Source organism: Hemibagrus wyckioides, linkage group LG11 (genome assembly GCF_019097595.1).
Source record: "Hemibagrus wyckioides isolate EC202008001 linkage group LG11, SWU_Hwy_1.0, whole genome shotgun sequence".
Lineage (NCBI taxonomy): Eukaryota > Metazoa > Chordata > Actinopteri > Siluriformes > Bagridae > Hemibagrus > Hemibagrus wyckioides.
This window is the reverse complement of record NC_080720.1, coordinates 24,115,130-24,127,781: the sequence shown is the minus strand read 5'-3', so window position 1 is coordinate 24,127,781 and position 12,652 is coordinate 24,115,130. Positions and strand designations below refer to the sequence as shown.

Here is a 12,652-nt window from a genome sequence, read left to right as displayed (position 1 = left end):
AGATTCCACTCCATGGTACACATCAAAAAGACCTTATTCCCAGACAGGCTTACATATCATAATTATCATGTTTAATTCGATTTGATTGTATTTGTATAGCACTTTTAACAATGGAAAGCCTTACCAAACATTTAGAAAACTTAATCAAATCAATTATTAGTATGGGCGTGGCAGCAGGACCTCATGGACCATCACTGAACTGAAAGGGTATGTACGTGACCATGATTACCATTTAAAGACATCTGGCTAGACAATAGTATCACCAGGCCATTTGGGTGATACTCAGATCTTACATTCGATTTATATTTAAAGCAAAACTCCATTTAAATTACAAACAGGAAAAACAGTATAAAATATTATATATTATATATTATATAATAAATTGAATGCAATATATGTAGGTAGAAGTGTTTAATAACAGAGGAAATGAACTTCAGTGGTTGGAGCCTTAAAACACGCATGGAATCACACAAATCTGGCTTACCTTTCATGCACAAAACAAGTACAGTTTATTAAAGTTGTAATTGAATTTAATTGTAACTAGCGTCACCAAACAAAACTGTAAAAAATTATTTTTTAATGGCACAGACATACAGTGTTTATCGTTTCAGAAAATTAACCTACATATAGTTGTCTCTGCTTACACATGCATTGTAGAATGGCCCTTCAGTAATTGATTGCCATTTCTAAATCTCAAAATATTCTCAAGTGCAATAAATGTGTTATGCAAGATTAACTTGCTGTCAGGCATGTTCTTTCTCTTTGTGCTTTACGCAAAATTACTACACAGATCCTTAGAATCAAAGCCTGATATCTGGGAGATAAGCAAAACATTATTTTAGACACATTACTGTACTATATGACAAAGTACTCCATGAAATAGAAATTCTAAAGAGGATCTGAACACATATAACATTGTAACTTTCAGTTAATTACCTCTGAAAAAGGTAATTAGAGAAAGAATGTATCTAATGCTTATGTTTACATATCTTAGTATAATAAATATGTTTACTTATTTAACTATATATTATTACAACTTACTATATTATTAACTATTACTATTATTATTAACTATGCACACCAGTATTGTTGGGCCCAACGTTGGCTAATGTAAATTGCTATGTACCTGTACTTTGCAATGACAATGTTGCATCCATCCATCCATCTGTGATAATGGCTTTGACTATCTATTTTGGAATTTAGAACAGCCATTTAAAAAGTATTTAATGAGATCTGGACAAATTTCTTTTAATGGTTGTTAACGGTCCTATTGATCAGGGTGTTTTGCTACCCTCCATGACACAAGGTACTAACCCTATTTCCAAAGCGTGCTAAAGACCCTTTATTATTAGATAACAATTAATAATGACCGTAACATTATAGCTTACATTTTTGCAGAAACAGTAAAATCAGGATTAGAATCAATTACTGATGAAATACAGTCAGGGATTATAGAAGGAAAGCATGCTTTTGGGGACAATTTTTAAGTTGAGGTTAGAACAGAGCTAAACTTCACCCCTGTAATTCAGTCCTTTGAAAAAGGATTGAATTCTTGGCTATTGAGAGACATCCTAATTATTTATGTGTTGTTAGTTAAAACTGAGGGTTTATATAGGTTGGTCTATACTGCTCAAGAGTTAGATACCTTCAACACTCAGTATGATGATAAATTAAATATTTTGGAGTCTATATGGAACAACATACCATATTATATATAATAATAATAATAATAATAATAATAATAATAGTAAATGAATGTTTACTGAATGTTTAAAAATGAATTTTAAGGCTTGTAATATAATACCTAAAGTAAAATGGGTGCAAAATTATTTGAAAAATAACATATATAGTATAGAAAGTATATACTATATAATAGCAAATGATCTCCCGGAAAGTTTTTACTGAAATGTGATTTTGATATTAATAATGATACCTGTAAAAAATTATTAAGTATTATAAGTATTACCACAAGTATTACTTGCATGGATGCTTATGTACAATTTGAATTTCCAGTGCCATAATTAATAATAAACATTTGGAATAATAAATAAGGGTTAGAGACTAAACACTTTTTTTTTTTGAAGATTTTTTAAGACCAGAATTATTTGGATTTTTACACAGATGCATTGAAATCATCCATATTTATGATTTCTCATTTGAACCTCAGTTAATTCAGTTAAGGAATTTACTTCTTGTATGAAGATGTGTGATAAGGTTTTTGAGTTCTAATAATAATAATAATTGTAATATATTTTGCGTCCGTTCTCCAAACAAAAGATATGTTTGGTGGTACTGTTAAATGAAACTCTTTTTTTTTCAAAAACAGTTTGATTGTAGTAAAATTTGGATGCTAACTCACAATACATAATAAATGAATTGAAAGCGGTTCTATATAAGATTTCTTAACAAGTAACACAGTTTAGTTGTAGTGTTTGTGGAAAGATGACCAATTTTTTTTTTAAAATGCCCCCAAGACCATTAGTCAGTTTATTTTGGAATTGTCCTAAATACAATTTATTTTTGCAAAGAGAAGATAGGATTGTTGTTCATCAGGTGCGATTCTAGGATTTTCATTTAAGAGGGGCTCAGCCCCCATTGAGGGTATAATAGTAAAAAATAAAAATAAATAAATAAAAGAAACTTTTGATGAACAGGGTAGGATGGTAAACTTATTACAGCATTCTACTGTATTGCATAGATGTGTATAACATTTCAGTACTGAACAAGCCAAATACAAGTCTTCCTGATCACACACACACACACACACACACACACTCCTCTGATCTTTGCTCTGAGACACCGCGGTCTGCGGATTGAAGAACGCGCTGAAAGACAGGGAAGAGCCGAAGCCTGCCGCCGTTTTCATATGAAATTTAAAGGGGACTGAGGCGATCACGAATTTGTGTACAGTTTATAGAGAATCACAAATTTTTTTCGGGGGGCTGAGTAGAAATGTTAGGGGGGCTAAAGCCCCTCTAAAAATTGCCTAGCAACATCCATGCTGTTCATTCTTATACAAACTGATGTGCTCTTTCGAAGTGTTTTTCAAAGGGCCTCGCTGAACAGCCCAAAAAAGGTGGCTTGCTTGGTTTGCGTGGCTATTGTTACTATTCTACTATGAAACTCTATCACAACATGCCACTACAAATTGGAGTTTTTCTTGTCAATTCTGTCTCTTAAATTTTTTAAGTTTAATTAGCTGAACCTCAAAGTCTGATCCAAAGTAAAATACTAAGGTACTGAATACATGCACTTTCTTTCTTAGCCATGGCTCATGATACAGCTACACTGCACTCACTGGTATCATTACAGGTAGGTAGGAAGTCTACTGAACCTGGCCTAAAACAACTGGATACAGGATAAGGCTCACAGAAACATGAGAAGACTTTGTGAGGGTTTGGATTACATGCCTCTGGGGTATTCAGAGCAGTCTAATGTGTTCTAGAAAATTTATAAAGGACATGTCAGACGGTCAAATTCATGAGCCTATATTTGAAATAAAGCTATTGTAAAGCCAATTGTAAAATACAGCAATACAGATTTATTAACTAAAAATGAAAACAGTAACAGAAAGAAGTACAGGCATGTTCTTTATTTTGTCAAAAAGGATTTTATGAAATGACAGGCAATGTTTCATGTTGTACAGTCACATGGAATTTACAAAATAATGGCTGGAAAGTACAAGGGCATTGGAACAATAAACTAGTAAACTAACCGTATAGTCAACCTCTTACTGACTTCTGAAAAGAGGCTTTGCTTCAACTTTGGAGGTGTACATCTTGAGGGTGATAGACGTCTGTGATGTCTTAGAACAGCCTGAATGATCTTTTTTTTGAGAACATTGGCACAAAAAGGCTAGTGCTTGTGGACTGTGCACTACTTTAATTGACCATGAACATGGACCAATTGGTAGAAGCTCCTCAGTATCGATAATGGTCTGGTTTGAAAGGTCCCTCAGAAGGTATACCCAGGTATTTGGCTTGACTATCTGTTAGTTTTGTCAGTCTCACACCAAGTTTGTCCAAGTGGGCAGCAGCTACCTCCTCATCCAGCTATATTTAATAGGGAGAACAAGAGAGGTTAAAAACCTAGTCAAAAACATCGCATGAGCAAAATCCAATGTATGACCAAAGCAAATATACAAAAATCTAATGTAATCTAAAGCAAATAATCTAAAATTTAGTTACAAAAAAACAAAAGAATTTACAATAAATCTGAGTTAATAATAAAATCATTAGCATTAGTCCCTGTGTGCAATGCAAAAAGAAAAAGTCTCAATTACTCACAGGTGGTCACTAGAAATGATTCAGTTGATAACAAGGCATGAACATTCATTACCATATATGTGTCATCAATGCTGGTGTATATTATAAGTAATTTGGCAGATTTGGTACTGCTTGCTGTCATAACTTGTCAGGAAACCAAAATGCTCCCATACATCAGACCATAAGAATCTGTAGGCATCTTCAATTTCCTGCTTGGTGCTTATTTTAGCTTTTGAAAATAGCATTCACCTAGCAGCATGCTTAGAAATAAAAAAAAAACCCTAATTTTTCCTAATCTGATTTGAGAAAGAGGAAACTACTTTTTCAAAGCTGGGAGCTGAGCCAATTGACTTGACTCCATAAAAGAAGCTGGATTTAAGTTTAAATGTTTATTACACCTCTAGGACTTTATATTGGAAAAAAACAACTTTCCAGAAGAACTGAACCTAAAGGAAGCCCCCCCTCCATTGTTTAGCATAAAAGCCCACAATTAACTTATAAAAACACATACTTATCCTTAAAATAAAAATCATCAATTGTTAATAAAATGTAAATTTAATTTAGATATATTGCAAGATTAATGATACATACTCACTGGAAGGTACAAACTATCAAGTTGTTTAGCCAGAGAGAATTTCATCTGGGCTTATGAAACTTTTGAGAAGTGAGATGAGAAGAAATGAGAGGGTCTCATTTATCAACCATGTGAATGGACAGCTTTATGCATACACTATCCAAATCCATGGTTTTAATTATATGTAAAAAAAAAAAAAAAAAAATTATGTATCAAATGTGTAGAATTTGAAAAGGCCTCAGAGGAAAAAGAATGTGGACCTCCACAAGTCTTATTTATCATTGAGAACAATTTCAGAACTCCTGAAAGTAGAGCAATTCATCTAAACAGAAAATAGCATGCATGCAGAAACAGGGACAGGAAGGAGATGCATTCTTTCTCCTAGAGATGAATGCAGTTTGGTGCAAAAAGTGCAACTCAATCTCAGAACAGCACTTGTGAAGATGCTGGAGGAAATAGCTAGACAAGTATCCATATCCACAGGCCTATAAATGACATAACCTGAAAGGCATTAATACACTCTGGATACGGATTTCTGCCAAATGCTATAAATCTATGTTTGGAAGAAAAAGTGAGAAAAACATGGCTCTTAAAAAAGAAATTACCTTCTTTGGCAGGAAATACACACCAACTGTGTATTTGCTACTGTTGGTCCAGAGCTCAATCTGGGCAAGGACTTGATTGGAAAAAGAGTTGCTCATAACAAAGCTGGGGTGACCCATGGCACATCCCAGGTTCACAAGTCGTCCTTCGGCCAATACAATAACATGGCGTCCATTCTTCAAGCGGTAACGGTCAACCTGGCAAAGGAGAAAGTCAGAATTATAATGGGATCCAAACAAAAAAAATTTAATTTAATAACTATGTGAATGTGTACATTACAATAAACACACTTTCTGTCTATGTGTTCCCTGTGTTTTACAGGGCCCATACACATTCCTTGAGAGAGTGGGCCCAGTCAACTACAGCCTGCATCAGCACAGTAAGTGCACAGAACCCCAACATCACCACATCAATTTGCTAAAGAAATGGGTCAAGCTGACAGTGGTGTCTGCATTTGCTGTTTCCCTAACAGATGCCATGAAGTGTATCTAGGAGAGTGAGAGGACTAACTGGACCACCAACTCAGTCAGGTCTTGGTTTTGAGACGATGTGCTGACTCATGCACCTGGTCCATCATTAGATCAAAAACCCCTTTAAGAGTGGTGGCGAGACAGGAGCCCCATCGGGAAGAAACAGTTACCAACGTACCAATGTTGCACGGCCAGGAAACAGGTACCTGGTTCACTACATCAGCAGGAAACTGATTCCTAACAATAAAGTTGGCCATCAAGGAGCTTAGCTACTACCTGGCAGTCCGGTGCTTCAGTCTACTGACCAGTCATGCACCTTTGCAGCAGATGGCCAAAGAAAAGGACACCAATGCCCAGGTAATTTAATGGTTCATTTCTTTATAGGACTTGTTTCAGGTCCATCATAAAGCAAAGGCACAACACAGCAATGCAGACTGCCTGTCCCAGAGGTTTGGCCAATTAGCTCAGTGCCCAGCAGCAGTAGGCTCAGAGCTGAGAGGGGGTTCTGCATGCAGCCAAAATTCAATACTCATGTGACTACTGCCTGTGACTAGTGCTGAAAGGACAGCACAACTTCAGCACTCTTGAAGTGGAAAGCAAGAGAGCACATGGCTGCAAGGCAGGGTGGCAAAAGCACTCAAGGCTGACAGCCAATCACAGAGGCAGCGAAGACTCCACCCTCCACCACACAAGGAGGTAAGGAAGTCCCCCCTTATTTCTCCCACCCCCAGCAGTGTACTGACAAATGCTTCCCTCTGCTTTATCTGAACCCATTGAAGATTTGAGAACAATGCTCCCTGAACCTGAGGGATGCATAAATCGATGAAGGAACAGATGGATGAATGAATGGATCGACAACCCAAAAACATAAGAAATTTCATTATAATCAAGTTTTAAGTTTATATACAGGATTTAGTCTGAAAACAGGTGTTTTGTCATATCTTTAAATTCCAATTAAACAAAAATAGTTCATTTTCATGCCCACTTGGTTGTAGATTATACATTGTGTGTGAAGAGTTATTAATGGCACAAATTTTCCGGAAAGGTCTTGATTTAGCCATCTTGTATTTTGATTAACATAATTAAAGCATCCAGCCTTGATGTTTATAATGTTGATATTTGTTATTATGCTTCGAGCTAAACAAGTGTACCTCATGGTTACCGTATATGGCTGTGTGTATTGCTGTTTTATAGTTTCACTGGGTTAGTACTCAAAAATAACAAACACATGAATCCATTACCTGAGGTTTAACATTGATTTTCTCTGCAGCATTTTCATTGAGCCATTTCATGTCAATCTCACAATCAAAATGGCCAATGTTGCAAACAATGGCATCATCCTTCATCTGCTCAAAGTGCCTGTGATTTGAAAAGACAAGACAAAATAAATAAATAATAATAAAAAAAAACTGTGCATTATAAATGACAGAAAACAGAAAATTATGTTTTATAAGTTTTCACAGTAATCAGTGTTGTATGAATTTATTTACAGTAAAAAAAACTAATGTAAAAAAAGAAATGCCTAAATAAATTAAGAAATTATTTACAGTGACTATATTTTATTTGAATAGCCTGAGGAAAAAACACCCATCAGAGGCCTCTATCACTGACTAGAGAGCAAGCAGTGTGAAAAAGGCAATTGAGGAATTTGGAACCCTAGAGTGAGGCTAGGACACATCACCAGCAAGAACTGAGGACATATGTAGCCTGCAAATTCTTTGGTCTGAGGTTGAATTTCAAGCAAGATGCAATGTGGTAATGTCTCAGTGAGAAGAAAAATACATATTGACTCACCAACACATCTGCCTTATCTGTTATTTGGTCAGTGAGTCTGTTTGTGACCTCTCTTCAGTCAATTCTATTTACCAACGCTGCATACACAAGATCAGTATGGTTGTATATGCTTATGGTTGTGCCTCATCACATACCTGCCCAGAACAATATCCTCACAGCCAGTACTTGTCACAAAAATGTTTCCCTCCTTACTGGCCTCATCCATTGTAGTCACCTCATAGCCTGTACAGCCATTCAAAACCATATAAACAAAATCAGTATACATTTTATATCCCATGCAAGATGCTAAAAAATTGTAACACTTTTTCCCCTTATCCATCTCTATATATTTATTTATTGCATGACAACCAAGCAAAAACACATACCTTCCATTGCAGCCTGTAGGGCATTGATGGGGTCGATTTCTGTGACTATGACTCTGGCACCAAAGGCTCGAAGAGCCTGAACACACCCTTTACCAACGTCACCATATCCAGCTACCACAGCCACCTTCCCGGCAATCATTACATCAGTTGCCCGCTTGATTCCATCAATCAGGGATTCACGGCACCCATACAGATTATCAAATTTACTCTGCGGAGGAAAAACAATAAATAGCCTCATCCAAAACTGGCAATATTTCTAAGGACTGATAAGAAGTGGTCATTAAAAATGTTCAAAATTGTTAATTTATTTTTATTAATTTTATTTTTTTTATAAGGTCACCTGAGTGTTTAGGAACACTTCCCTAGGGTATGCCAAATTGTCTTAGTGATTCATCAACATTGGAAAGATTAGACAATACATAAATTAAACTGTGTGTTGACCTTCACAAATCAGACAATGGCTATTTATAAATAAATCCAACAAGCATCACAGTTACAGAGGTGTTTGATTCAAATCTTCAATTTTACCCTTGTAAACAATGACTAATGAGAGCATCCATCTTTAGCACCTAGATCTTTAAAAGCATGCACTTGCCTAATACCCAGAGAATAACAAACACTGAGCAATAGCCATCTGTATAGTAAAACTCACAGGTACCTTGGTAACAGAGTCGTTCACATTAATTGCAGGAACTTTGAGTTCACCCATCTTGAGCATCTTGTAGAGTTTGTGAACCCCAGTAGTGGTCTCCTCAGAAAGACCCTTAATTCCTGAAACGGTTGAAATAAAAAGGAGTTTTCTAGTAAATCCTAGAAAGTAAATGGGCCCCCAGTTTGTGACTGAAATGACCCTAAACTAAAGACCTGGCCTAGCCTGGCCATTTCTTTTTAGTAATTCAGCAAAATGATCTTGAAATTAGAAAATAAGGATGACAAAAGTGTATTATTTGGCCTTGTGCCAATTTATGACCTGCATAACAATTTAAAACATTTGAAAACATTACAGGAAAATTAACTATACCTGACAACAATTTGGGATATTTCTGGTGCACAAGGTTGGTTAGATCTCCTCCATCATCCAGGATCATGTTAAGAGGTTGACCATCCTTGAAGTAGATAGTCTGCTCGATGCACCACACATACTCCTCATCAGTTTCCCCTTTCCAAGCATACACTTTAAAATATAATAAATAAATAAATAATTCACAGGAGTTTTGGTTCCAGGTTAAAAGTAGCAATAAGCTAAAAACCATGAATGCAATATTTAGTATACAAACACGAGCAAGAAACCGTTTATGTTTTTTAGTTTTCAATAGTTTCAGGTAATCTGTAGGATGGGCCCATAAATTCAGTGGGGAAGATCAAGTACATTTCTTGAATAGCAGCTTTTAAATTTTTTGCATTAATTTTGACTTTTTGCAGCACCAGAGCACCAGGAAGGAGGTCAAGATGTTGCAGCAAATCCATCAGGCGACATTGAGCCCAGAATCCATAAACAGTTGCAAAAGTGTTGCAAAACAAAGGCAGTACAAATTTCTACACAGTTTTGCAAACTCCTATCATACGGATTCTGGATACCATTTGTTAGGTTCAATAGTGTAGGATTTAGTCAACAACTAGCCTACCAAATAAACCTTAAACTATGATGAGTCAGACAGTCTGCATAAACTAAATCAGCATTGTAGGGACATGCACACAGACAGACACACCTGGAACACCAGTTTTGGCAATGGCAGCAGCAGCATGATCCTGGGTAGAGAAAATGTTACAGCTAGACCACTGAACCTGGTTGGGATTGGGGGGAGAGGAAAAAGGAGAAGGAAGAAAGTAATTCAACTTCAAAATTAATTTTATGATATGAATACATGCATATGAATTAATAATGGCCTTCTTGGCATTAGTTTTAATATTTCATGAAATATTTTTGCACCCCTCTCCTGACTAGTGCCTCCTATTCATGCTTTGGAAGTTATTTGAAGACCATAGCTTCAGCAGTCAGATGAAACCAAGATGATGTGAAGATGTCAAGGGTTAACCAACCTTGATTACAGTTATATGAAACTTACTTTTGAACATTAATTTGAGCAGTCACATGCCTCATTATCATTATAAAAATGTTATGAATCTCTTTCTTCCAATAAAAATCTTTTACTTAAAAAAAAAAAAAAAAGTTAGTTGCTAGATCATAATTATGGTGTAAAAAGATCTGTCCAGAGTCCTCTTGTTCTCATTTGCTTATAAAGTCAACTTAGCTTACACACATATATACATATATATGTGTGTGTGCTCAAATGACTACTGAATCTCCTTGAACTGTAATCTAAAGCTCTCTGTGAAATATAAGTGCAAGTGCAAGTTCTCCTCTCCCCTCACCTCAGCTCCGAGGGCCTTGAGAGTCTCAATGAGCACAGCTGTCTGGACAGTCATGTGCAAGCAGCCAGCAATTCGAGCTCCTTTCAGAGGCTGGGTTGTCCCATACATCTCTCTTAACTTCATTAGCCCAGGCATCTCATTCTCAGCAATGTCAATTGCTTTACGCCCCCACTCGGCAAGGCTGATATCAGCTGGAAACAAACACATGTGCTCAGGTAATTCAAATCACTGATATTCTTCATGGTAAGGGTTGAGGTCTGGGATTCACCACAACAACTTTCTTATTATTTTTGCTATTTCACCCCAATTATTATTTACAAATAAATAGGGGAACAGAAAATATGCACTCTTTCAATTCTATGTTTTCGGTCTTCAGGGTCTGAATAATTGTATGGTCTTTTATAAACAAGAAATAACCTCAAGTAACAAAAACAATAACATTTTTTATATTTTTTCCTCAAAAAATAAGCACACCCCATATTCCATAACATGTCTGAAAACAGTCTTAGACATCACCAGAAATGACTACATGTTTGTGTGGTTTTTGTTTGTTGTTGTCACCCAAGCTTGACATTTGTTATTTATGACATGATAACAAACTTTGAAAAAGGTTGTAGTTTCTTCTACATAGACTTAAATGGGTTAAATCCTGACACCTTGTTCTTAAGGAATCCTGTTTACTGATAATGATGTGCGTTGCCAACTGATTAGTTTTATTCATTTGTTCACACTACTTAAGCAACTTGCTGTAGTCACGAAAAGGAATATACACTACTTGATGTTTCTCTGGGTGCAGTATGTAAGTCAAGCAGATAATCAGTCAAAGTTTAACTGGAATTCTCCAGCCGTAAGTGATATCTGTTTGAAATAGTTAAAAGAGTAGTACTAAGTAATAGGAGTTAACCGATTGTAAAACTCCTAATTATTAATTACTTACTGTAACAGTAGTGGATTATTATGCTGAACTAAGAATTATGGTTGCCTTGCTTTTGAAACTGACCTCTGGACTCTCAAATCAACAAAACAAAGTCCAAATAATCAAACCTGCTGCAATCTTAACTATTGTTTGATAAAGCTGTTGGAAAGTAGATGTTAAACAGACAAAACAAAATCGCTTAAGAAGCATCTAAAGGAAAGAAGAGAGAGAGAGAGACAGCTATGCACACACGGTTAAGTGTCTATTAGCATAGCAGTGCATTATGCTTACAGAGATTACGGGAGCCGAGCAGTTACATGTGCGATATTAAAATACTACCAACATGGCTGTCGCCATTCTTCAATAGCTTCAAGACGAGACAATTCGCCATATCGAAATTACTCCCTACTCTTGTCTACTTTTGAAACTCTTAAAACGCACCGGCGGCAATTAAATCACGCTAATTTACTGCAGTTTACTGAGAGTAAGCATGCCATGCCATGCCATGCTGTGGGTCGGCTTTCTCATGCTTGTTACAATTCCATATCGTAAACTGCCGACATTGTCGCAACAACAACCATACCCGTCTTGCACCTAGACTAAACCAAATGTATACAAAAAAAAAAGTTTAGACATGCATAAGGTGTTCTTTGCAGATAAAATAATTTTATTATTAATTAGCGGTGAAAAATGCGCTTTGAAGCTTGCTCCGGAAGTAAAAGTGAAAGTAGCGTTTCAATACATAGTCTCTAAAGACACCTACCGACTTTGAAGGGAAGCTTGTCACACATTGCAGTTTGTTCTGGAGTGAGCCGCTGGCTGATTCTGAGCACAAACACGGAGGCGGAGGTGATGGAAGAAAGAGAAAAAACCCACAGGGAGCTTGTATATAAGTAGCTAGACCCGCCTTGTAATATTCATAAGCTCGTACGGCCAATCTGAGCTACGACCTCAAGAAACCTTTCCACGCCCATTTCAACTGGAACCAAAGGAGGCGCAATGTTCTTGATTTATTTACTATTTCCGATCTCTCGTTACGCATCGTCCTACCTTATTAACTATCATAAAGCCCATTTAAAGCTCGTCGTAGAGTAATACTTTGTCTACTCTAATACTGAAACTTTATCAGATATACATAGGCTACAGAACTACATAAGCATATTCTGATCCTGTTTACAGTTGCCTTGCCAAAAAATGCTCCCAGCATGAAATTCTAGGTAGCATATTAGCTACAATTTCTAGGATACCTGTATAATTGAAAGAAATGCCTCATGCATTATGATATATAAAGA

General features: G+C 36.2%; 1 protein-coding gene across 1 annotated transcript; it reads right to left on the bottom strand.

Annotated features, from left to right (window-relative positions):
- Nucleotides 1-3,577: 3,577 nt before the first annotated feature.
- ahcy (adenosylhomocysteinase) lies at nucleotides 3,578-12,283 on the bottom strand. Its single transcript, XM_058403585.1, has 10 exons — nucleotides 12,124-12,283; nucleotides 10,445-10,635; nucleotides 9,781-9,856; nucleotides 9,093-9,245; nucleotides 8,730-8,842; nucleotides 8,072-8,279; nucleotides 7,841-7,928; nucleotides 7,154-7,271; nucleotides 5,445-5,639; nucleotides 3,578-4,052 (listed from the first exon to the last, which is right to left on the bottom strand). The coding sequence occupies exons 1-10, from the start codon at nucleotides 12,149-12,151 to the stop codon at nucleotides 3,921-3,923; spliced, it is 1,302 nt and encodes a 433-aa protein (XP_058259568.1). The 5' UTR covers nucleotides 12,152-12,283; the 3' UTR covers nucleotides 3,578-3,920.
- Nucleotides 12,284-12,652: the final 369 nt, after the last annotated feature.

Bases quoted from the DNA above. Each gene is read 5' to 3' on its own strand.
- ahcy (XM_058403585.1), bottom strand. From the start codon at position 12,151: ATGTGTGACAAGCTTCCCTTCAAAGTCG. The intron at 10,636-12,123 runs GTAGGTGTCTTT...GTTTGTTTCCAG, and splicing joins CAAGCTTCCCTTCAAAGTCG to CTGATATCAGCCTTGCCGAG. The intron at 8,280-8,729 runs GTACCTGTGAGT...TTTCCTCCGCAG, and splicing joins TGAACGACTCTGTTACCAAG to AGTAAATTTGATAATCTGTA.